The sequence below is a fragment of the Bubalus bubalis genome, chromosome 9 (genome assembly GCF_019923935.1).
Source record: "Bubalus bubalis isolate 160015118507 breed Murrah chromosome 9, NDDB_SH_1, whole genome shotgun sequence".
Classification (NCBI taxonomy): Eukaryota; Metazoa; Chordata; class Mammalia; order Artiodactyla; family Bovidae; genus Bubalus; species Bubalus bubalis.
The window spans coordinates 48453482-48480735 of NC_059165.1; the positions used below are offsets into that span (position 1 = coordinate 48453482).

General features: G+C 44.0%; 1 protein-coding gene across 2 annotated transcripts in view; it reads left to right on the plus strand.

Annotated features, from left to right (window-relative positions):
• The window catches only part of FAT2 (FAT atypical cadherin 2), a 98075-nt gene that overhangs the window by 33740 nt on the left and 37081 nt on the right, over nt 1–27254 (plus strand). For both annotated transcript variants that reach the window (XM_025292379.3, XM_044947435.2), the window contains exons 5-14: nt 392–703; nt 1670–1880; nt 3452–3591; nt 4222–4503; nt 5570–5780; nt 11611–15669; nt 17210–17406; nt 19764–19917; nt 21796–22029; nt 24767–25150. In XM_025292379.3, the coding sequence (XP_025148164.2) occupies nt 392–703; nt 1670–1880; nt 3452–3591; nt 4222–4503; nt 5570–5780; nt 11611–15669; nt 17210–17406; nt 19764–19917; nt 21796–22029; nt 24767–25150 (6184 nt within the window). The remainder of the gene's footprint in view (nt 1–391; nt 704–1669; nt 1881–3451; nt 3592–4221; nt 4504–5569; nt 5781–11610; nt 15670–17209; nt 17407–19763; nt 19918–21795; nt 22030–24766; nt 25151–27254) is intronic.

Below are 27254 nucleotides of genomic sequence, written 5' to 3' on the forward strand. Positions count from 1 at the left end.
CATTTGTTTTCTTTCTGATCTCCCTTAGTTTAAGGAAAGTGAGAACAAAGCTTATGAGAATTACGAGCAAATAGAATGTCAAAAGTCTCGGCCCATGGGCCTCCCGAGTAAAGCGCCCCAGCTTTTGTTACAGCCTCTGTGGCTTTGTCTTCTTCCAGTTCTTTCCAGTTTCTTTCTCTGTGCTTGCTGGCTTTTCTGTGGTCAAGGTTGTCAGAGAGCTGGGTTCCAAGAAGATGAGGTTACGATAATAAAAATCACGAGTATATACCAAAGAACAGGTGGATTGGTACTTCCAGGCTTTTGAAAGCAGGGGCAAAGGAAGAGCTGCAGTGGGTGGTGATACATAGTCATGACCTTGCGCCTGTCAACTCATGCTGGATCCTCTCCCCAGGTGACTGTACTGGACAACGGGGAGCCCTCCCTCCGGTCCACCTCCAGGGTGGTGGTACGCATTGCGGACGTCAATGACAACCCCCCTGTCTTCTCCCACAAGCTCTTCAATGTCCGCCTTCCAGAGAGGCTGAACCCAGGGACCTCTGGGCCTGTGTACAGGCTGGTGGCTTCAGACCTGGATGAGGGTCTCAATGGCAGGGTCACCTACAGTATCGAGGAGAGTGATGAGGCAGGCTTCAGTATCGACCCGGTCACAGGCATGGTGTCAACAAGCAGCACCTTCACAGCTGGAGAGTATAACATTCTCACGGTGAGGGGCAGGTGGGGGTGGGGACGGGGTGCACACCTGCTCAGGGATGGATTTTCTCTGAGGATACAAGACCGGAGAGACAGCCTTCAGGCATGATGGAGGAAGTCCTTACTTCCGTGGCTTTCTCCCAGAAAGAAGCCAAAAGATCAAAATTCTGGGCCTTTCTCTTTGAGGGCAATAAGGTCCTTGCCTGGGAAATGCACTCTCTTCTTAAAGATTTTTGTTGAGAGGGGCAGAGGCATTGAAATCAAGATAAACCCGGGTTCCAATCTTAGCACTGACATTTTACACCTGTGTGGCCTTGGACACGTCATTATGCCTGGGAGCCTTTGTTCCATCATCTGTAAAATGGGGATGAGAACATTTTCCTTGTAGGAAGCTAATATAGTAAGTGGCTTGGGCCTGGGCTCTCATGTTGGTAGCCTAAATCCCAGCCTCACTGCTGGCCAGGCAGACAACCCCTGGCAGAAGAATTCACAATGCAGAGCCCCGGGTTCCTCCTGCAAAAAGCAGCTGATGATGGTTCCTCTCTGTGGGCAGTCATGAGGATTGAATTAGATATTGCACATATTGCTCTTAGAGCAAGGCCTAATGATAGGGAGAGCTCAATAAATTCTAGTTAATTATGTTGATTGTTGTTGGGAAGGGTAAAGAGCCCATGCATGGAAAGTCTTAGGAATGAGCACACAAAGCCTTCAGTTAATAATGGCTTTGATTCATCTTTCACTACCCATAAGGTTCTGGAGCATAGTTCTGTGTTCTGTTCACTACTGTGCTTGCTGCAGCTGACTTGGTGCCTATTTACAGTAAGCTCCTAACTGTGCTGAATGGATGAACTAGTGGATGAAAGACCTGCTCAGTCCATCACAGGGCACTCTGTCTCTTGGCCTGGCCACCTGGGTCTTCTTGTTTCTTGGCTCCAACCCTATAGACAAAGCCTCAACTTGAATTCTGGCCTCTTTTCAGGTCAAGGCAACAGATGGTGGGCAGCCACCACTCTCGGCCAGCGTCCGGCTACATATCGAGTGGATCCCCAAGCCCCGGCCCTCCTCCATCCCACTGGTCTTTGACGAATCCCACTACAGCTTTACGGTCATGGAGACAGACCCCGTTAATCACATGGTGGGGGTCATCAGTGTTGAGGGCCGACCTGGTCTCTTCTGGTTCAGCATCTCAGGTAAGGGCCCCAGGAGGGCCAGTCCCTCCCATCCTGAGCCCTAGTCGTCAGGGCACAATCCTTATGAGCCCTCTCAAGGTCATCTTCCCTGGCATCCTCTGTCTTGGCTGTGAGTGGTGATTGCCTTTTCCCTGTTTCTCTGGGGCAGTGGGTTGTCAGGACACTGCTTCTTCCAAGCTTTCCTTCATACCATCTATGATCTCGGGAACTCACGGGTAACCCCAGCCAGAACTGGATGGGTCCTCAGTTATCCCAAGTTCCTGGGAGACCTAAGACCCAGGTCCAGAGAGTGGCCAGAGAGACCCAGAGGAGAAAACACAAGTTTTATGCTTCCTCTTCTGCCTCACTATGAACATCATTGCAGAACTGACTTCACTGACCACAAACTCGAGGCCAGCTGTACCCTGGGGCTATGCTTAACATTCTGGTCCCAGGTTCCATCCTCAAGATCAGGGAAAGGGTGCATTCTCGTGGTAGGAGACACTTGGGTCCAAGCTCTCACAGCCTCCTCTGAAATTTCTTTCCGTTTCTAAATCAACATTTTGTCAGAACATATCGGGGTTGGGAGTGGTTCACAGATCCCTTTGGGAATCTGATGAATGTTTAGGCTCTCTTTTTAGAAGGATACTTGTGACCTGTGTGCATGTGCGTGCACACACACACACACAAATTTGTATACAAATCTGGCAGCTGGCAGGGAGTTATAGATTCTCTGAAACCCAGCCAGGGACTCCAGGTCAAGAATCTCTAATCTATGAGCTTCAGTACCACCTGAAGTCCCATCACAGAGACTCCCACCTGCCTCAGAGGTTGGATACCAAACCTATCTCAAGCTTTTTAATCCCCTAGATTTACTTCCATTGCTAATTCACTGTTCTTTATAAGCACTTGACATTTTTTCTTCTGTACAGAATTAACACATGCACTCTATAGAACATTTAGAAAATACAAATAAGTACAGAGAAGAGAATAAAAATCACCTAGTCAGTGGGAGGATAAACTCCCACTAAATAGAAGTTAATCCACTGTTTTCATTTTGATGTTTCCCTCTAGTCATTCTTTACACACCCACACACTTAGGGTTACAGGAAAATATTGTTTTATAACCTTTTAAAATATATCCTGAACATATTTCTGTGTCATTAAACAGATTTCTACTAGCAGACACTTAAACAGCTGCATGCTACTTCTATATTTTGGATTCTCATGGTTTATTAATAAACAATTCCCTCTTGTCAAACACAGTTATTTCCATTTTTTCCCATGCCTAGGCTTCTCTAGACCATGCAAACTACCTGTCACCATGACACAGAGCTCCATTACTCCTGCATGTTTTAATTCTAGTAACAGAATACTTTGTAGGGCAAATTTTGGTCTTCCTCTGGGACTCCCCAGTCCTTATAAGTTTACCTTTTCCTGAATCATCACTTGGATCTTGATAATAATTTGACAATAACCCGACAGGATCGACTACCAGCTCCTCTAGATCTGCCAAATCCCACAGTATTAATACTTGCGCTATTACTGCCTACATCACTGAGGCTGTGCATGCTTTCCCTACCCGCTCCCAGGTGGGGACAAGGACATGGACTTTGACATTGAGAAGACGACGGGCAGCATCATCATTGCCAGGCCTCTCGATACAAGGAGGAGGTCGAGCTATAACTTGACTGTGGAGGTGACCGACGGGTTCCAAACCATTGCCACCCAGGTGAGAAGCCTCACTGGGAGCCCTGAGTTGAGAAGAGATAGGAGGTTTCCTTGGTTGGAAGTAGCTGTGCTCACCACCATGTCACCAACGCACACTGGGACCTCCTTGGTAGGGATGAGGATGCAGAAGGCTCTCTGTGCATGTGTGCACCTCAAAGAACACTGAATCTGGAATCAAGGTTCTGCATTCCAGTCTTATCTAATCACTCTCTCTATGTCTGTGATCTTGGGAGAATTCTTGTTCCCACTGTGGATCTCTGTATAATAAGGAGTTTTATCTAAATGGGCAGTTTTCAATTAAAGACAGAGCACCTAAGGGCTTTCATAGGTGTAAGGAATGATGGGAAGTGGGGCTCTGGATTTCTATTCTGCTTTCAGCCCATTTTATTTCATATACTGGAATTTCACCCCAAAAATTTCATCTGAAGAAAAGGCCCTTAAAGAAGAATTTTGATTTTGAAAACCACCATCTTAAAGTCTTGTGATTCTGAAATATGGTCATTCATTCAACAAAATTTTATCAAGTGACTGCTGTATGCCAGGCCTAGTTGTTATGGTGGAGAAGCAGACAGACAAGGTCCCTGGTCCCCTGGAGCTTACAGTCCATCTTCTCTTTCACCCTCCTCCCTAGGTCTACATTGTCATGATTGCCAATGTTAACCACCATCGGCCCCAGTTTTTGGAGGCTCATTATGAGGTCAGAGTTCCTCAGGACACAATGCCTGGTGTGGAGCTCCTCCGAGTCCAGGCCACAGACCAAGACAAGGGCAAGGGCCTCATCTACACCATACACGGCAGCCAAGACCCAGGAAGTGCCAGTCTCTTCCAGCTGGACCCCAGTAGTGGTGTCCTGGTAACTGTGGGGAAATTGGACCTGGGCTGGGGGCCTTCCCAGCACACACTGACAGTCATGGTGAGTGAACCAAAGACTTGGGTAAGGATGTGCTTGTATGCGGATGTGTGGGGGTGTACATGCTTGGAGGCATGGTGAGGGTTCCCTTTCCCCTACTGAGCCAGGTGTACTGATGTTTAGAGTGATAATCTTTGAGATGAGTTGTGACATTTCACTGCCTGCCAGAGGCATCTTCCATAACGGATGTCTGAGAGTGAGGAAAGAGATGGGATGGCTGCCAAAGAAGTTCCTGCAACTTTGGCTATTCCTGGGCTCACTCCAAATATCCCCAACAATTCCCTCCTTCCTCCATGACTGCATGATTGCATGAACTCATATAGCATCAGAGCTGGGAGGGGCCCAGAGACCATCCTACTCAGAGCAAAAAGATATGTAAGGGCCTAAATGGAGGAGGGCTTACTCCAAGGGTCATGTGCCTGCACTTTCATAACCCTGACAGTGAGAGCCTCCTGAATTTATGCCCTCCATCCCTCATTTGTCTCACTCGAGTCCCAGTCCTGGTCCTACATATTTCTCTTATCTTATACCTGAGGCTCACAGAGGAAGAGACTTGCTCACCATCATACAGTTTTTTAGATGGAACCAGAATCACAGTCCAGCCTTTCCAACTCAAGGCTCAAAGTTCTTACATGTTACTTTATCATCCTCTGGGCACTTAAATATATATTAAAGGCTCTGAGAAGTCCTGCAGCAAAGAAAACATCAACTTGGCTTAGTTCAGTGCTCCCTAAATTTGCTTAACTATAGGATTTTTTTTTCCTGAATAATACACTAACATCTTGAAGAACTAATATTCTCTAAGAACAAATTTGGAAAATACTGCTCTTCTGCTTATTTCTGCCTTCTCCTAAAGTGGAATTGTCCATGAAAATAGCTCAGTCTAATAATCATGAATTGATAAATTTATTTAAAAAGAGAAAAGAATGTAACAGAGCAAAGCTTAAGGGAATACAGACAGTTACGATTGGGTGTATTTTTCACTGGCATTCTATTTCATTGACCTTTATCTAATCCTGCTTCCTCCATTCCACTTGCTGCTCATCCCATCGCCCCCTTGGGCCCATAGGTTCGAGACCAGGAGATGCCCATCAAGAGGAACTTTGTGTGGGTGTCCATTCACGTGGAGGATGGAAACCTCCACCCTCCCCGCTTCACCCAGCTCCACTATGAGACACGTGTTTCTGACACCACAGTCCCCGGAGCAGAGCTGCTCCAGGTCCGAGCCATGGATGGTGACCGGGGAGCCAATGCTGAGGTCCGCTACTCCTTCCTCAAAGGTGAGAGGTCTGACCGTGTGTGCAGGATACATGGAGAGGGGCTTTGGCAATAAGGAAAAGCACCAGGAGCATGGATTTGCAAGTTATTCAAGTGTCAATTACTTGCTAAACTTTGGCAAAGTATCATTCTAGAGCATTCCCTGGAACTATAATGACCTAAATTAATGTGCTTTCAAAGATGGTGAGAATGGTAACAAAGGATTACTCAAGTTTTGGGAGAATTTACATTGAGAATATATATATATATCCACCAATGACCATACATGTAAAGGATGCTTATGAAGTCCTTGCAATATATATATATATATATATCAGAGAAGGCAATGGCACCCCACTCCAGTACTCTTGCCTGGCAAATCCCATGGACAGAGGAGCCTGGTAGGCTGCAGTCCATGGGGTTGCTAGGTGTCGGACAGGACTGAGCGACTTCACTTTCACTTTTCACTTTCATGCATTAGAGAAGGAAATGGCAACCCACTCCAGTATTCTTGCCTGGAGGATCCCAGAGATGGCGGAGCCTGGTGGGCTGCCATCTATGGGGTTGCACAGAGTCGGACACGACTGAAGCGACTTAGCATAGCATATATGTATATATACATATATATTTTTGGCCACGCCATGTGGCATGCAGGATCTTAGTTCCCCAGCCAAGGATTGAACCAATGCCCACTAAATTGAGAGCACAGAGTCTTAACCACTGGACTGTCAGGGAAGTCGCCTATGCAACATTTTAAAAGATAGTATCTTTGTGCATGTACAATAAAAGGGACCTATAAATACTTGATAAGATACATGGCATAGTTTCAGGAGTATTTTCTTCTAAGGCCACATCATGATTTCATACCTCTTATTTTTTTAATCTGAAAAATGGGAATATTATCTGTGCCAGAAACTCTTTGTGAAGACTAAAAAAGAAAATGTATGTTAACACTTTGTAAATTGTAAAATATTATACAAGTGCCAAGGGTTATTACTAAGTGTTAATTGTAAGTAGTTAATATGACAAAAATGATAATATCCAGGACCCAACTAATTATTAATCATAATTTGTAATGTTTGATAATTCATAATCAATACTTGATAATTATTGTTATCTTTAATATAAATTAGTATCTAGAGAAGGCAATGGCATCCCACTCCAGTACTCTTGCCTGGAAAATCCCATGGACAGAGAAGCCTGGTAGGCTGCAGTCCATGGGGTTGCTAAGAGTCGGGCATGACTGAGCGACTTCCCTTTCACTTTTCACTTTCATGCATTGGAGAAGGAAATGGCAACCCACTCCAGTATTCTTGCCTGGAGAATCCCAGGGATGGAGGAGCCTAGTGGGCTGCCCTCTATGGGGTTGCAAAGAGTCGGACACAACTGAAACGACTTAGCAGCAGCAGCAGCAATATCTATAGAGCAAGATGCTATGGATGATCAAAGGTGAGCATGACTTGCTCTTTGCCTTCATGGAGCATAATGATGTTCATTTACTGCTTGTCAGTGTCTTATATACTTTCAAGAACTCAGAATGTTTCACATTTTCCTTTTTTGTAGAGACAGTCGTTATACCTTGTCATATGGCAGAAGTCTATTCATCCCTGAAGAATAATAATGCAAATAATAACCCATTAATGGCTTCTTTTTGTGACTTATGAAGTATAATCATCTCTTTTTTCTCACTGACAGTTCCACTAATGTTGTACTAATTTTTTTTTAATAAATCTAAAACATTTTTTAAATCTATGCCTCACAACATATGGGATCTTAGTTCCCTGCTGCTGCTGCTGCTGCTGTTAAGTCACTTCAGTCATGTCTGACTCTATACAACCCCATAGACAGCAGCCCACCAGGCTCCCCCGTCCCTGGGATTCTCCAAGCAAGAACACTGGAGTGGGTTGCCATTTCCTTCTCCAATGCATGAAAGTGAAAAGTGAAAGTGAAGTCGCTCAGTTGTGTCCAACTCTTAGCGAACCCATGGACAGCAGCCCACCAGGCTCCTCCATCCATGGGATTTTCCAGGCAAGAGTACTGGAGTGGGGTGCCATTGCCTTCTCCGCTTAGTTCCCTGACCAAGGATCAAATCCAGGTGCCCTGTAGTGGAAGCTTGGAGTCTTAACCACTGGAGCACCAAGGAATTCCCCCTGCTACTAATTTTATTTTACACATTGAGTTAGTTTTAAAATAATCTTATGATTGAAGAAGTAACACATGGTTATTCTTTAAAACCTGAAAAAAACAAGAATCTCCGAAGAAGAAAATAACACTCAGAGGACTTCCCTAGTGGTCCAGTGGTTAAGACTCTGCACTGACTTCCATTGCAAGGGGCACAGGTTCAAATTTAAGATCCTGCATGCAGCAGTATGGTCAAAAAAATAATAAAAATAACACTCGGCCATGGCTTTCATAACCCAGAAAAATAATTTCATGTATTTCTCTCTTATCTTTTTCTATGCATATTTCTGCAGTTCTAAGATCAAAATGAATATACAGTTTTCTTCCCTATTTTTTTTTCTCTCAGCAGTAAAATAAATTATGATTATGCTTACTTGGCTACTTTTAAGGGAACTACTTTTAAATTTCTGGTTACTCATTAAAACCACATTCTTTGATCAACCTCAGGATTTGTATAACAAAGGCAAGTTGGGAAATCACCTCAATAGCCAGCTGCAGAGTGACTTCACTTAGTGGGACAATCAGATGGAAGGTTTTGTGGTGAAGCCTGGCTATTTACTTTGCCATTGAAATAATAAGTGAAATAAGCATAATAAGAAGTAGTACTCCCCTGAGTGAAGGACTTGTACTCCTGGGTGGTGAGCAGAATTATTCAGGTGTTAGTCATGGTATTAAATAGGTAATGGTCTCATCACAGAAAAAAAAAAAAACAAACCATATTTGAAAAACTATATCAGGTGATGGATGTTAACTAAACATTGTAGTAGTCATTTTGCAATATATATTAAACATAGATCAAATTATGTTATACACCTTTAATGCCATGTTATATGTCAATTATATCTTAATAAAACTGAAAAGAAGTACCAGTTATGCAAGCTGAATAAGTTCTGGTGATCTCTGTACAGAATTGTGCTTATAGTTAACAACACTGTACTAAACCTCTAAAAATCAAGAACGTAGACCTCATGTTATCTGTTATTACCATAGTATAAAAAAAAGGTAAAGGAAAAAAAAAAAGAATAGTTACAGCCCAAGTAAGGTCAGACCTTAAAACTGTGACAACTTTGAGAACTTTTTTTAGGAAAATATGATCAGTTTTCAACATTACCTTTTGTGAACTCTGTAATGTTGCATAATCACAACTTCCCTCAACTTAAATTTGAAATGGTATTATGTATTTATCCAAATAAATATCAATTTTTAAAAGGACAATAAAAATAATAATCAGACATGGAGAAAAGAGTCCATTTTTGATTTTCATTTAGGCTTCCTGATTAGTCAAGGAAGATTCCTTTGGGTACTAGGAGCTCTTTAATTTTCTAATATTTGCTGCAGAAAGACTGTAGGTCTTGGGCCAGACCCTCTTAGCAAGTAATAGATTCTATCCAGATTTTTAAGAAAATATTTTCCATTGACTGGTTTTTATGGTAACCTCTGATTTACAACAAGCAATACTGTGCTTCTTTTTAAAGAACCAATATATAAAGTTGTCAGTTAAAAATACTTTAAATTTAAAAAAGAAATCAATTTAAAGGAAAGTATCCATTAAATAATGGTATAAATTTTATACTATACTGTTGTACAGGTAGTGGCTGAATATTTAAAAAAAAAACAAAAAACCTGTAAAGGTGGTGTAAGAATGCCTCAGTTCAGTTCAGTTCAGTCGCTCAGTCGTGTCCGACTCTTTGCGACCCCATGAACTGCAGCACGCCAGGCCTCGCTATCCATCACCAATTCCCGGAGTTCACTCAGACTCACGTCCATCGAGTTAGTGATGCCATCCAGCCATCTCATCCTCTGTCGTCCCCTTCCCCTCCTGCCCCCAATCCCTCCCAGCATCAGAGTCTGTTCCAATGAGTCAACTCTTCCATTCAGGTGGCCAAAGTATTGGAGTTTCAGCTTTAGCCTCAGTCCTTCCAATGAACACCCAGGGTTGATCTCGTTCAGAATGGACTGGTTGGATCTCCTTGCAGTCTAAGGGACTCTCAAGAGTCTTCTCCAACACCACAGTTCAAAAGCATCAATTCTTCAGTGCTCAACCTTCTTCACAGTCCAACTCTCACATCCATACATGACCGCTGGAAAAACCATAGCCTTGACTAGATGGACCTTTGTTGGCAAAGTAATGTCTCTGGTTTTGAATATGCTATCTAGGTTGGTCATAACTTTCCTTCCAAGGAGTAAGCGTCTTATAATTTCATGGCTGCAGTCACCATCTGCAGTGATTTTGGAGCCCCCAAAAATAAAGTCTGACACTGTTTCCATTGTTTCCCCATCTATTTCCCATGAAGTGATGGGACTGGATGCCATGATCTTCGTTTTCTGAATGTTGAGCTTTAAGACAACTTTTTCACTCTCCACTTTCACTTTCATCAAGAGGCTTTTGAGTTCCTCTTCACTTTCTGCCATAAGGGTGGTGTCACCTGCATATCTGAGGTTATTGATATTTCTCCCAGCAATCTTGATTCCAGTTTGTGTTTCTTCCAGTCCAGCGTTTCTCATGATGTACTCTGTATATAAGTTCAATAAGCAGGGTGACAATATACAGCCTTGATGTACTCCTTTTCCTATTTGGAACCAGTCTGTTGTTCCATGTCCAGTTCTAACTATTGCTTCCTGACCTGCATACAGATTTCTCAAGAGGCAGGTCAGGTGGTCTGGTATTCCCATCTCTTTCAGAATTTTCCACAGTTTATTGTGATCCACACAGTCAAAGTCTTTGGCATAGTCAATAAAGCAGAAATAGATGTTTTTCTGGAACTCTCTTGCTTTTTCCATGATCCAGCGGATGTTGGCAATTTGATCTCTGGTTCCTCTGCCTTTTCTAAATCCAGCTTGAACATCAGGAAGTTCATGGTTCACGTATTGCTGAAGCCTGGCTTGGAGAATTTTGAGCATTACTTTACTAGCATGTGAGATGAATGCAATTGTGTGGTAGTTTGAGCATTCTTTGGCATTGCCTTTCTTTGGGATTGGAATGAAAACTGACCTTTTCCAGTCCTGTGGCCACTGCTGAGTTTTCCAAATTTGCCTAACCTTTAGGAAATCCAGGTGTGGTGGAAAGAGCATTTGACCAAGAGCCTCAAGAGCTGGGTGTGCTACCCAGTCCCTCCCAACTCAACCCCCACCACTCACTCCCAATCCTGACAAAGGATCTCCCACAGTTGACTATACAGGGAATAGACAAGGCAGTTTTCCCAGTCTGTTTCAGTTTAGACATTTTATGATTCCATATTGAAAATTTTCAACTATTCAGTGTGTAACCAAAGCTATTCAAAGTTATATAAAGAATGGTTTAAAATTCTATATAATGTAACTGAAGCTTTGCCTATAAAAGTCACCACTGAAATACAGAGAGGAGTATGTTTTTCCTACAAAGTTTAAATCTCCTTTCTTTCCTCCAAAACCCTACTATGGCTTGGATTTGTAGCTTTAAGTTATGGCCCCAAAACCTTCCATTTATGGAGCACCTACTAGGTGCACCAATTAAGAGATTTCATAAAGTACAGACCTACCCTACATCTTGTAGCATAACTAAATCCATGGTGGCACAGGATGTGGGTTTTGCCCTGCCCAGCTTTTGTGTGATTGTCTTATACTGATCTAGAAAGCCTAGTTGGTACCTCTGAAGGATGTGGTAAACTTCAATTTCTCTTGTCTTTTTTTTAGGGAACAGCGAAGGTTTCTTCAACATCAATGCCCTGCTAGGCATCATCACTCTAGCGCAGAAACTTGATCAGGCAAATCATGCCCGGTATACTCTAACAGTGAAGGCAGAAGATCAAGGCTCCCCACAAGGGCATGACCTGGCTACAGTGATCATTCATGTCTACCCCTCCGAGAGCAGTGCCCCCATCTTTTCAAACTCTGAGTACTTTGTAGAGATCCCTGAATCAATCCCTGTGGGTTCCCCAATCCTCCTCATCTCAGCTACAAGCTTCTCAGAAGTTACCTATGAGTTAAGAGAGGGAAACAAGAATGGTGTATTCTCCATGAACTCATATTCTGGACTCATCTCCACTCAGAAGAAACTGGATCATGAGAAAATTTCATCTTACCAGCTGAAAATCCGAGGCAGCAATATGGCAGGCACATTTACTGATGTCATGGTTCTTGTTTACATCATTGACGAAAATGACAATGCTCCCATGTTCTCAAAATCGACTTTTGTGGGCCAAATTAGTGAAGCAGCTCCACTGAATAGCATGATCATGGATGAAAACAACAACCCTCTCGTGATCCGAGCCTCTGACAGTGACAAAGAAGCAAATTCCTTGTTGGTCTATAAAATTTTGGAACCAGAGACTCTGAAGTTTTTAAAAATCGATCCCAGCATGGGAACTCTAACCACTGTATTAGAGATGGATTATGAAAGCATGCCCTCTTTCCAATTCAACATCTATGTCCATGACCAAGGAAGCCCCATCTTATTTGCACCCAGGGCTGCCCAGGTCATAATCAACGTCAGAAATGTTAATGACTGTCCTCCCAGGTTCTTGGACCAGATATATGAAGTAGCAATAATGAAGCCAATCCACCGGGGTATGGAGCTTCTTATGGTGCAGGCCAGTGACGATGACTCAGAAGTCACTTATAGCATCATATCTGGCAATGCTGACGAAGCTATTGCCATGCATCCCATTACTGGTCGCATATCTGTGTTGGATCCTACTCTCCTGGGACTCTCTCGAGAGCTTATCGTCAGAGCTTCTGATGGCCTGTATCAAGATACTGCATTAGTAAAGATTTCTTGGACACAATCTCCTAACACAACCTTACAGTTTGACCAGGATGTCTACAGGGCAACAGTGAAGGAGAATTTACTGGAGAGAAAGGCATTGGTGATTCTTGGTGCCCAAGGCAATCATTTGAATGACACCTTGTCCTACTTTCTTTTGAATGGCACAGATATGTTTCACATGATAAAATCAGCAGGTGTGTTGCAGACGAGAGGTGTGGGGTTTGACAGAGAACAGCAGGACACTCATGAGGTGGCAGTGGAACTGAGGGACAATCGGACACCTCAGAGGGTGGCTCAGGCTCTGGTCCGAGTCTCTGTTGAGGATGTCAATGACAATAGCCCTGAATTTAAACATCTGCCCTACCACACAATCATCCAAGATGGCACAGAACCAGGAGATGTCCTCTTTCAGGTATTTGCCACTGACCAGGACTTGGGGGTGAATGGTGCTGTCACCTATGCATTTGCAGAAGATTATACATATTTTCGAATTGACCCCTATCTTGGGGACATATCACTAAGGAAACCCTTTGATTATCAGGCTCTGAATAAGTATCGCCTCAAAGTCATTGCTCAAGATGGAGGAACTCCATCCCTCCAGGCTGAGGAAGAGGTACTTGTCATTGTGAGAAATAAATCCAACCCACTGTTTCAGACACCTTACTACAAAGTCAGAGTGCCTGAAAATATCACACTCTATACTCCTATTCTCCACACCCAGGCCCGGAGTCCAGAAGGACTCCGGCTCATCTACAACATTGTAGAAGAAGAGCCCTTGATGCTGTTCACCACTGACTTTAAGACTGGTGTCCTAACCGTGACGGGCCCTTTGGATTATGAGTCTAAGACCAAACACGTGTTCACAGTCAGAGCCACAGACACTGCTCTGGGATCATTTTCTGAAGCCACCGTGGAAGTCCTGGTGGAGGACGTGAATGATAATCCTCCCACTTTCTCTCAGTTGGTCTACACCACTTCAATCTCAGAAGGTTTGCCTGCTCAGACTCCCGTGATCCAACTGTTGGCTTCTGACCAGGATTCAGGGCAGAACCGTGATGTCTCTTACCAGATTGTAGAGGATGGCTCAGATGTTTCCAAATTCTTCCAGATCAATGGGAGCACAGGGGAAATGTCCACAGTTCAAGAGCTGGACTATGAAGCCCAACAACGTTTTCATGTGAAAGTCAGGGCCATGGATAGAGGAGATCCCCCACTCACTGGTGAAACCCTTGTGGTTGTCAATGTGTCTGACATCAATGACAACCCCCCAGAGTTCAGGCAACCTCAGTACGAAGCCAATGTTAGTGAGCTGGCAACCTGCGGACACCTGGTTCTCAAAGTTCAAGCTCTGGACCCTGACAGCAGGGACACCTCCCGCCTGGAGTACCTGATTCTTTCTGGCAATCAGGATAGGCACTTCTCCATTAACAGCTCATCAGGAATAATTTCTATGTACAACCTTTGCAAAAAGCACTTGGACTCTTCTTACAATTTGAGGGTAGGTGCTTCTGATGGGGTCTTCCGAGCAACTGTACCTGTGTATATCAACACTACAAATGCCAACAAGTACAGCCCAGAGTTCCAGCAGCATATTTATGAGGCAGAATTGGCTGAGAATGCAAAGGTGGGGACCAAGGTGATTGAGTTGTTAGCCATAGACAAAGACAGTGGTCCCTATGGCACTGTAGATTACACCATTATCAATAAACTAGCAGGCGAGAAGTTCTCCATAAACCCAAGTGGCCAGATCACCACACTGCAGAAACTAGACCGGGAAAATTCCACAGAAAGGGTCATTGCCATTAAGGTCATGGCTCAGGATGGAGGAGGACGCGTGGCCTTCTGCACTGTGAAGATCATCCTCACAGATGAAAATGACAACCCTCCACAGTTCAAAGCATCTGAGTACACTGTATCCATTCAGTCTAATGTCAGTAAGGACTCCCCAGTCATCCAGGTGCTGGCCTATGATGCAGACGAAGGCCGGAATGCAGACGTCACCTACTCAGTGGACTCGGTGGAGGACTTGGAAGAAGAAGTCATTGAAGTCAACCCAATTACTGGTGTTGTCAAGGTGAAAGAGAGCCTGGTTGGATTGGAAAATCGGGCCTTTGACTTAAAAATTAAAGCTCAGGATGGGGGCCCTCCTCACTGGAACTCTCTCATGCTGTTACGACTTCAGGTGGTTCCTAATGAAGTATCCTTGCCCCAATTTTCTGAACCTCTATATACCTTTTCTGCATCAGAAGACCTTACAGAGGGGTCTGAAATTGGTTCTGTTAAAGCAGTGGCAGCTCAAGATCCAGTCATCTATAGTCTGGTGCAGGGCACCACGCCAGAGAGCAACAAGGATGGCATCTTCTCCTTGGACCAAAACACAGGGGTTCTAAAGGTGAGGAAGGCCATGGATTATGAGTCCACCAAATGGTACCAGATTGACTTGATGGCTCATTGCCCCCATAATGACACTTACTTAGGTTCCCTGGTCTCTGTCAACATCCAAGTGAAGGATGTCAATGACAATAGACCTATATTTGAGGCTGATCCATATAAGGCTGTTCTCACTGAGAATATGCCAGTGGGGACCTCAGTCATTCAAGTGACTGCCAATGATCAGGACACTGGGGATGATGGCCAGGTGAGCTACAGGTTGCCAATGGACCCTGGTAGCAATATCCATGAACTCTTTGCCATTGACAGTGAAACTGGCTGGATCACCACACTCCAGGAACTTGACTGTGAGACCAACCAGATCTACCACTTTTATGTAGTGGCCTATGACCATGGCCGGACCATCCAGCTATCTTCTCAGGTCCTGGTTGAAGTCTCCATTACAGATGAAAATGACAATGCCCCCAGATTTGTTTCAGAAGACTATAGAGGATCTGTGGTTGAGAACAGTGAGCCTGGTGAACCTGTGGCCACTCTTAAAACCTTGGATGCTGATATCTCTGAGCAGAACAGACAGGTCACCTGCTATATTACAGGTAAGGATACCTATCTTAGAGTGGGATGCATTGAAAAAAATTCCAGCAAGACGTTTCTTAAGACATGGGTTTAAGTCCTTGCTCTGCCAGTTAACAGTGTGATCTTGAGCAAATCACTTAATTTTCCAGGACCTCAGTTGCTCCAGTTATAGACTTGGCATGGCTGTTTTGATTCATCTCAAGGGATGCTGACAGGATCTAACTTGGAAAAGCTTTGATAGCTCCCTATAAATAAGAAAGTGCTTTGTAAAGAGGATTTCTTATTACCTTAGCTGGAGTAGATAGAATAGAATGGAGATATTGTAACTGTTCTCAGTTAGCTTCTGGAAGATGGAGAGGGGATCAACAGTTGTGTGGTCTATAGAAACTCTGTGAGGTGACTATCCTTGCAGAGTAGTACTCTGCCAAGGGCAAGTTGTGGATAGTAGAAAATGCTTCCTAGTCAATCATAGGACCTGAGTGTTAAGTGGGTTGGATATGATTCCAACCCAATCCTCTTCTTTTACACACACATGGGAGAACCAAAGACCAGATAGGAGGATAAACTCAACCAAGGTCACACTCCAAGCTTGCGTCGGGACTGGGATTAAAACCAGACCCTACAAACTGCTTTCCCCAGTAGATAACTACTGCAAACCTAAATGACTCCAATCTCTGTCCAGGGGTGAAACCAGCCAACTGGTGGCCAGAGAGTTTCTTTACTTCTCAGTGTCCCTTTCCCTGTGTCCCACGTGCCTTGTCATCCCATTCCCATAGTCATGGTTTCTTCTGCTCTCACAGCTGTCTGGCAGAGAGTTAACAAGCATGACATTCCAACCAAGAATTATAGACTCCTGGAGACAGAGCCTGGATCAAAGTTGTTTGAAACATGGAGTCTTAGTGAAATAGAATCTTATCATCTTATAATATCAGACTTTTAAAAACACAAAAATCTTAAACTCTCTGAATAATAACATAATAAATGTCACTGTACCATCAACTCTGGGAATAGCTGAATCTTGGAGCTCCAGAATCTTAGAATCTCGAAAATCCATCTCCCCTGTCAATGATGGATGTCAAGAAAAGATGACTCAGAAGCAAATCTAATGAGCCATCTGAACCTCCAGTTAGCCTGTGTACTCAGTTGTAAAACAAAATCTCAGAGAGTTTAATGTTATTGATCACTTTCCAGCCCTCCACTATTGAACAGATACTGGATATTAGAAGGTTCTTGTCTAGAATTGTTATCTGCTTCCCTTTAACTTCCTCCAATGTCTTCCAATGCACACCAAATAAGAAATGTGCCCCTTAGCCACATATTTTGGAGCAGTGTTTCTTGCAGTGATAATTCCATTTTACAGGAGACCTTTGAAGTAGAAAGAGGTTTCATAACACCAAATAACTGACTCATTGAAGAAATGTAGGTCCCTAGTTAAAGGAGGAAATTTTTGCCTTTCCCTGCAATCCTAAAAAAAAAGTGTCAGGTGGGCAGTCACCTATAGTATAAAGCCTGGTTTGTTCCTATGGCTTGGCTTCAGGAAACTCTGTCCCATATTTCTAGAGGGAGACCCCCTGGGCCAGTTTGGCATCAGCCAAGTTGGAGATGAGTGGAGAATTTTCTCGAGGAAGACCCTGGACCGTGAGCACACAGCCAAGTACTTGCTCCGAATCACAGCTTCCGACGGCAAGTTCCAGGCTTCAGTCCCAGTGGAGATCTTTGTCCTGGACATCAATGATAACAGCCCACAGTGCTCACAGGTGAGAGCCAAGTGAGGGTAGGGGAGGAGTGGAGATAAGGAAGCTGGAGCAAAGGGTAAGAGGAAGGAGAAGGACTCAGAGTACCATCTCTGAGGGGGGCCATCACTGACCAAACCTGCCCTTGCTTCTCCCAGGCCAGCCTCAGACTAGTGCCTGGGGCAGGGACCGTTCCAGGTAATTCCTTGCCCTTCCCAAAAAGATGTCACCAAGCTCTTTAGGATTCATGGTCCATAGCTCTCCCCACCTCCCTCCCCACACTCCCTAAAAAGATCCTTTTTTCTGTAAAACATATCCAGAAGTAACTTCATTCTCCAAACAGTCTGCTATGCTCAATGGAAAAGTCACTGTATCACTCAACTTGTTAGCATGGCTCATTGTTATCAAATATATCCAAAGAGACCTTCCCCCAGAGACACCCTGCACTGCTCACCATGTCTTTATGTGCATATCCCTACATCTGCAGGCATTATACAGACCAACAGAAACCCGCCCCCAGGATACATGTATACACAAACATACAGACAGGGCAGCTACATTTTTGATAAGGGAGACTTTCCTAAGGACCTCATGTAATTAAACACTAAATTTCCCAAGGAAAATATTGAGTGGTGTGTGTGTGTGTGCGCACACACACACATACATCAGGAGAGAAATTGCATTCTTAGAGGACATAAATCAATAACCATTGTCATGTAGCTTTGCTTTTAAACATATTTTTCAAAACACAATAAATAATTTTTAATTTGGGGGGATTGCATTACTTCAAGGTTTGCAAATAAAGTTAAACTATTAATATTAAATTTTTATGACATCAAGTTAGCATAATTCAAGTGTATAAAAAATCCAGTTCTTCAGTATATATACATATAAGTGCACACTTATATTAGGTACTCACACACATACACATAGTTGAAAGATTATAACTATAAATATGCAATTACATATATACATACACACAAAGATACACATAAGCATGCATGCATGCATGAAGTCGCTCAGTCGTGTCCAGCTCTTTGCAACCCCATGGACTGTAGCCTACCAGGCTCCTCCGTCCATGGAATTTTCCAGGCAAGAGAATTGGAGTGGGTTGCCATTTCCTTCTCCAGGGGATCTTCCCGACCCAGGGATTGAACTCAGGTCTCCCGCATTGCAGGCAGATGCTTTACCGTCTGAGCCACCAAATAACATTCATCCATAATATACCCATTCATACAGGTAAATGTACATCTCTAACTCACACAAACATATAAGCATGTGCATATGTGTATACTTCAGTTCTTCATACTTTATTTGTATATATATATATATGGACACATACCTTGGGATACACAAAAATCATATATCCTATCACCTTTCCTTCCTCTGTTTTCTATGCTCCAATCTCATAGAGGCATAGTAGAAAAAGAGAACCTGGATTATCAAGTGGGGTGCATGGAAAATGTCTCTGCAGGATCCAAGATGAGCACCTTTTGGATGGTCTCAGAAGGGCAACCTTTTGGGGAGAACAGTGGCCATACTTTCTTTCTCTTTTGCCTCAGCATCCTTCTAACCAGCCTGTATCCTCCTCATGCTGAGGGAGTCTGGGGCCAAGCTTATCTTAGCCTTCTCAGAGGTGATCAAGAGCATAACCAGAGCCAGGGGAAAGAGTCTGTGGGGGCATCTCCACACAGCCTGCCAGGCACAAAACCTCCACCCAGAGCATATATGGGGGTCCGTGCTAACCCACACTTGGCAATGGGGGGACAAGTTTGCTTGGAAACTGTGTCCAGCGCCAGCAGCTGGAGAAACATTGGGTTCTCAGGGAACTCCAGCCTCTCCCCTGCGCCACACACTTCGAAATGTGGCCCTTATGGAGTAAAAGACTGTGGCAGGTCCTGGTAGCTCAGATGGTCAAGAATCTGTCTGCAATGCGGGAGACCTGGGTTCAATCCCTGGGTTGTAAAGATCCACTGGAGAAGATCCCCTGGATATCCTCCAGTATTCTTGCCTGGAGAATCCCATGGACAGAGGAGCCTGGTGGGCTATAGTCCATGGGGTCACAGAGTCAGACATGACTGAACGACTTTTCACTTTCACTTCTAGCCCTGAGTGTGAGCTTTTAGATGGTGGAAATTCTCTCTCATTCTCTGCTTTTCTGACTAGGTCTCCCATCATCTTTCTCCTTGTTTTTCATCTCCATCTTCCCTGCATGTTCTATCTTATTCTATTCTCCTCTCTACCTCTCTCTGCTTCTCTCCCCTCCCCCACTTTCATCTCTGCTCTCTCGTCTCTCTCTCTCTGCTTCTATCTTGTCCTGTTTCTCTCTGGATCTTAGCATATCTCCCACAATCTCCCTCTTCTTTGTCTTTCAATTTCAGCTTCTCTACACTGGCAAAGTCAGTGAAGATGTACCTCCAGAACACTTCATTTTGAAGGTTTCTGCAACAGACTTGGACTCTGACACCAATGCTCAAATCACATATTCTCTGCATGGCCCTGGGGCAGATGAATTTAAGCTGGATCCTCACACAGGTAGGTTTCCTGAGCTGTAGGATCAAGCCAAGAACTGATACACTGAATAACCAGTGCCCAGTAACCAGGCTCCTTAGAGAAGAAACAAGAATTCACTTATCTATCCATCCATCCATCCACTCAGCAAACATATATTGGCACTATGTGCCAAGCATTCACTAGATGCTGGGGACAAAAATTGATAAGACAAGATCGAGGTCTTCACAGTCTAGTGGGAAAGGTATTGAGTTAGTGGTTTGACATGTGCTGAGTTAAGAAAAATTCAGGATGTTAGGTGAGGTTTCACAGCAGAACTTAAGTTTGGAACTGGGGTTAAGTAAAATTTCTTTGAGGAAATAGCCAGTGGGTAAGGGAGTGGTAAGGTTGGACATTCAAGGTACAAAGAGATTTCATACGAGGACTTTGTTTTGGGAAAGAACATGCACAGGTAAGGACCTAGAAGGCCAAAACTGGTGCACAGAAGGGGAGGGGAGAAGGAGGGCAAAGGATGAGGCCCCCTGGGGCACAAGAGCCAAGTCCTTACCTACAGAGCCATTAAAGGGTTCAAGTAGGTAAAAAGTCATGATCAAAGACATGATCTCAAGGTTGTATGCTGCAGATTGAGATAAAACCCCAGGGTGCTGTTGTAAGGATCCCAATAAACTATATAGAAATCTAAGCCCAAGTCTGGCACATAATAATAATTCAGCTGCTGACACTTGGAACCAGTAGCTCAAAGGATACTATGGAGGTTGCTGAGCAGGGAGGTGGCAGGTGAGAGTGAGTACTTCAAGAAGCTGCACTGCCCTTTCTGACCCCAGCACAGGCATGCTGAGTCACCCAAGTAGGTGACCTAACCTCTCTCTACTGCTCTTTGTCCAGATGAAGGATGATTAACAGGCTCCTAAAAAAAAATTCAATAGTTTATCTGAATAAGGAAATAATATGTGCTCATTATTCAAAATGGGGTTCCCTTGTGGCTCAGTTGGTAAAGAATCTGCCTGTAATGTGGGAGACCTGGGTTAAATACCTAGGTTGGGAAAATCCCTTGAAGAAGGGAAAGGCTACCCACTCCAGTATTCTGGCCTGGAGAATTCCATGGACTGTGTAATCCATGGGGTTGCAAAGAGTCGGACACGACTGAACAACTTTCACTTACTCATTGTTCAAAAATGCAAACCATGTAGGTGTGTATTAGGCAGACATTGGAAAATCTTCATGATAACCAGCCTCTTAACGAAAGATAAGCACTCTTGGCATATGTTCTATCAGACTGGTTTTCCATGCGTGCCACAATCTCTGTATAGCATACTATTTTGTGACTTCCTTATTCTTAGAGCAATATCTTGGAGCTATCAACAAGGCAGTACATAAAGTTCTGCCATAATCACTTTTCCCATTGCAGAATATTTTACTGTATGGCTAAATGATAACGTATTTAACTAGTACCTTTTTGAAAGACACAGGATATTTTCAGTATGTTTCTATTTATAAAGAATGCTGCAGAGAATATCTCTACATGTATATTTTCTCCTTGGGTTGATTATTCTATGGGATACAGTCCTAGAAGTGAAACTGTAGGCCAAAGCATAAACACATTTTATGTGGTGTTAGAAACTGTCTAACTGGCATTTTAAAACATTGTGCCTCTTTGTAGCTTGTTGGTGTGAATTTTAAATTGGGGATGCAGTGGTGGAATGTGACTAGGAAAGCAAGCAGGTGTGGAAAGATACAGACTGAGCCTCTTTCCTAACCATCTGTACACAGGACCCCTATTCTCTGTGACAGCACAATGAGGCGGCGGGCAGTGCTGAGGTTATCTCATATAGACATCAGGAATGTACATGCTAGGATCATGGCCTCCAGAGAAAGATCACTTTCTGTCCTTTCTCCTCCCAGGGGAGCTGACCACACTCACAGCCTTAGACCGAGAGAAGAAGGATGTGTACAGCCTTGTTGCCAAGGCAACAGATGGAGGCGGCCAATCATGCCAGGCAGATGTGACCCTTCATGTAGAGGATGTGAATGACAATGCCCCCCGGTTCTTCCCCAGCCACTCTGCCGTGGCAGTCTTCGACAACACCACGGTGAAGACCCCTGTGGCGGTAGTATTGGCCCGGGACCCTGACCAAGGTGAGAAAGACAAGGATTAGAGGCCATTTGCTTACAAGGTCACCCTAGGCGAGGTTTTGGCTCTCTCTCTGTTGTTCTGGAACTGCAAGGACTGTCACTCCTGAGCCTACAGACAGTTACAAGTAGAAAATGTCCATAAACTGCATACCTAAGTGCTAGAGGACCAAAGATTTTGGCCGTTTCAAGACTGATATGGGGCATTTCAGCCTCATTGCTTCTCCCTGCCTCTTAGACTTGGAGCACTTTCAATCCTATCATTTAAGCTCCAGGATATTTTGAATACAATACACCAGTCAGAATTATTTGACTCTGATTAATTAGCCACAAGAAAGAAACCTAGGGCACAAACTCCATTTAGTCTACTAAATTCTTGGATCAATTTTCTAGGCAATGAAGTGGAATAGTTTACATTTTATTTTTACGTTTTAATATTTTACATTTTAATTTTAATGACATGGTTTTCATTAGGATTCTTTTCCTTTTACTATTTACAAGGCAAATTGGTTTCATCCAGGAGTATTCATTTCATATTGTACCATTAAAAGATTCTGACATCATGAAGTTTTTCACTGTGGCAATCTCTATGTCTATAGATGTATATGTGTATAGATATATATGTTTATACATATATATGTATATATACAATTATAAAATTTAATTCAAGAACATTGGACAATTTTGCTATAGGTAAAAAATACTCTCAGGATCAAAGTAGCCAGAGGAACAATGATGAAGATGATGGTAGTGATAATACCCTGATTCATGAGACACCAACAGAGTAAATTTACAACTTCTTAGAGGAAGGGAGTTTTAGCTTGGCATTGAGGGAGGTGAGAGATTTTGGAGGAACGCAGGGGTTCCAGGGAGGGCAAATAGTCAGTGCAAAGGCATCTAATATCTAAGGCCCTGCAATGCTCAACTAGCCAGGGCTTGCACACCTCCAGGAACAGGAAGCTCCCAACTTCCCAGGCAGCCCCTTCCCTCCTCAGATAATTATTAAGTGTTAGCATTTTGGAAGGAGAAGGCAATGGCACCCCACTCCAGTACTCTTGCCTGGAAAATCTCATGGATGGAGGAGCCTGTAGGCTGCAGTCCATGGGGTCGCTAAGAGTCGGATACGACTGAGCGACTTCACTTTCACTTTCATGCATTGGAGAAGGAAATGGCAACCCACTCCAGTGTTCTTGCCTACAGAATCCCAGGGACTGGGGAGCCTGGTGGGCTGCCATCTATGGGGTCGCACAGAGTCGGACACGACTGAAGTGACTTTGCAGCATTTTGGAGCAGATACCTGTCAATCATGGTCCTGCCATCTGCAGCCACACAGGTGTCCTAGACCTTCCAAGACTGGGACGTGCTACCTGTCAGCTCCAGCCTCAAGGTTCCCTTTCTGGATGAAAGAGCCCTAGCTTCTTCACTCTCGAGTTTCCAACCCTACCTCCCTTCTAGGATTCATCCTCTGGCCTTGTACCAGTTAACAATTAACCCTTCAAAACTGTTATTATTATTTCAACCCAAATATTCCACCTCAATATTTCAAATGTAGCCGGAGCAGTACTTCTCTCTCGAGAAAAAAATACACATATGGAAGAATGTGCATGGTATGCACACTTAGTTCATGTAAATTCAACAAAAGCGTTGTGTGTCCCCACGTGTGTGTGAGATTCAGTCTCTATAGGCTCAAGGCCTCTGGTCCTCCCATTGGGTGAGGTTCTTATGGCTGAGCACTAAATGTTGGCCTTCTTCAGACCCTATGGGCCCTGCCTGAGCCAACTGCTTCATCTGGTCCACAACCAAAGGAAATAACGGCCTCTGAGACAAAGCTGGAAAAACACTATGTGCTTTGATTTACTGAGAACTTAACATGGGTGTATATTTTATTTTCTGTTTTTTTGTTTTCTTTTTATTTTGACATAATTATAGACACACAGGAAGTTGCAAAAATAGTACTGAGAGGCCTATGCATCCTTCACCCAGCTTCCCCCAAAGGCAGCAATCTGTAGTATGACATTAAAACCAGGAAACTGGTCATGGGACATTACCAACAGAAAAAAAAAAAAAAAAAGTGAAGTTGCTCAGTCGTGTCCAACTGTCTGCAACTCCATGTAGCCTGCCAGGCTCCTCCATCCATGGGATTTTCCAGGCAAGAATACTGGAGTAGGTTGCCATTGCCTTCTCCAGGGAATCTTCCTGACCCAGGGGTTGAACCTGGGTCTCCCGCACTGCAGGCAGACTCTTTACCGTCTGAGCAACCAGGGACATTACTGATAATTAGACTCCAAACTTATTCAAATTTCACAGTTGCCATATGCACTTATTTGAATATGTACATGTGTGCATGTCTATCCTATATTTTCCCATGTATAGACTCATGCACCCACCACCACAATCAAGAATTGTTCTATCACAACCAAAGAACTTGCTATGAGTGGTTTCAATCTTGTAAAATTTTCATTTTATGAGCTGACATTGGACCCTAACCTCCACATAAACAGCTTCAGATATCCTTAAGGGTTTGCAGAATAACCCTCCCCTTCACAAGAACCTTCTATGAGGTCTTGAACCCCACCCTCGTCAAGAAACCCCCCATGAGAGGGTCTCACTGCTAACAGCCTAAGCATGTTAGCCTTTATAGGGACCCTGCCTTCCAGACCCTCCTCTGTCTGAAAGCTTTGCAGCAGGCAGGGCCCAGGGGAGGCCCCTCTGTATGAATAATGCACTCTGTCTCCCTCCCCAGGCACCAATGCCCAGGTGGTTTATTCTCTCACGGACTCTGCTGAAGGCCACTTTTCCATCGAGGCCACCACGGGCGTGATCCGGCTGGAGAAGCCGCTGCGGGTCAGGCCACAGGCAGCGCTGGAGCTCACCGTCCGTGCCTCTGACCTGGGTACCCCGATACCGCTCTCCACGCTGGGCACCGTCACGGTCTCTGTGGTGGGGCTGGAGGACTACCTGCCCGTGTTTCTGAGCACCGAGCACAGCGTGCAGGTGCCAGAGGATGCCCAGCGTGGCACAGAGGTACTGCGGCTGGCCACCCTCACTCGCCCAGGTGCCGAGAAGACTGGCTACCGCGTGGTCAGTGGGAATGAGCAGGGGAGGTTCCGCCTGGATGCCCGCACAGGTGAGACAGCGCCGGGAGGCAGCTCCACCCCTACCCTAAACACACGCGCGTGTGCACACACACACACACACTGCCTCACAGTCGTGGGGCACACTGGATTCTTTACATACCACAGCCCCTCCCTGGCATCTTTCAGCCCCTTTTTCACTCTGGATCTCTCTAGATACCAAGTCCCTTCTTGCACCCTGGGCCCCGCTTACATGGAAATACCCCTCCTTCCATTATGTCCCCACCAAGGACTCTGTGTTGAGGACCCCCTCCTCCCACTTTGCAGCTTCACAGTCCCAGCTCACATCCAGCCCCAGGATGCTGAGGCCACCCTCCATCCTTGGCTGCCAAGGCATAAAGCACCTGCTAGAATTGGGGGCTTGAGCAGCCCAAGGCAAGGCTGCCTGCTTCCCTCCTAAAGCCATCCACAAACATCCCAGCTCCCTTGAATTTTCCCTTAGTCTCATAAAGATAGACATCTAGGAAAACTGCTCTCTTCTATCCTACTATCCATGAAAGAATCTAAGTCAGACTCACAGCATCCCATGGAAGGGCCTCAGAAGCTGCTCAGGTCAGACCAGGCCCCACGTGGATCCCTCCCCACCTCTGCAATGGTGTGCTCTACCTCCTAAAGCAACCGCCTGTTGAGCAGTAATTTTTGTTCAGTTTTTATTATGGAGACTTTAAACATATTTTTAAAAATAGAGGAAACAGTATATGGACCCCATGTTCCCATCACCCAGCTTCAGTAATTATCAACATTCGTCTTGTTTAGTTTCATCCTTAACGCTCACATCCACCCATTGCTGAGTTATTTTAAAGCAAATCCCAGGGACTTGCCTGGTGGTCCAGTGGCTAATGCTCTGCACTCCCAGTGCAGGGGACCAGGGTTCAATCCCTGGTCAGGGAACTAGACCCCACATGCTGCAACTAAGAGCCTGTACGTCTCAATAAAGACCGAAGATCCCGTGTACCACAACCAAGACCCAGTGCAGCCAAATAAATAAGTAACAGGATTAAGATTCAGTTAAAAAAAAAAAAAGCAAACCCCGGACATGATATCTTGTGGTTTGTAAATACTTTAGTGTGTATCTCTAAGCGATAAGGATTTCTTGTATAGGCACAGCCATAATATCATTATCACACCCAAAAGATAATAATTCCTTAATATAGTTTCCAGACAATTTTTCAGACTATATCTCAAATGACTTTTTGAAGTTGGTTTGTTTGTCAACAGCCTCAAAAGTCCACATATTGCATTTCATTGATAGGAACTATATAACGTCCCTTTGAATCTCTAACATTTTCCTCTCCCTCTTTATTTCCCACTTATTTGTTTATTTAATGAAATAAAATAAATATTTTATTTATTTTAATGAAAAATTTGGGTCATGTGTGAGGCAAGATTTTCTAATATTTTGGATTGGCTAGTTGTACCTTTATGATGTCATATAATATATCCCCCTAGCCCCTAAGCTTATTATGAATGACATTTGAATCAAAGACCTTGATCACGTTCAAGCTCAATATTTTGCCAACAGTGCTTCATAGATGATACTGGGCTCTGCTTTGCATCACATTAGGAGGCATGTAATGGTTTATTGGTTCTTTTTCCTGAGGTTAAGATTGATGGTGGGCTCAGAGGCTGTCAGTATGATCTATCTATTACAGAGTTCCTCATTAGCTATTCCTTCAACAGAGGTTTTAACAGCCTTTAGTGATTATTTCCTAGGTACATTATTTCTTTAGGGGCTGCAAAATGGTGGCTTTTTCTAGTCCTATCATTCTTCATTCATTTACTAACTGGAATCATTTTATAAAGAAGAGTTTTCTACCTTTAACTATTCAGTTATAGAGGAATAGCAGGATAAATCCTTATTCTTTTATTTTCCGGTTTTCAGAATAATAACTCTCTGCCCTAACAATTTGTTGAACAATGCTGAGTGGTATAAAACTCTATAATGTAAGTTCTGTCATTTACTAGGTGACTGTAGCACCTAGTAAATGGGTGCCTTGGGCAGGTCACTTAGCTTTTGGGCACATCAGCTGATTTACCTAGAAAATGGAAATCACACCTTGTTCTTGTTCTAAGGGTTATTATAGCACCATATGACAC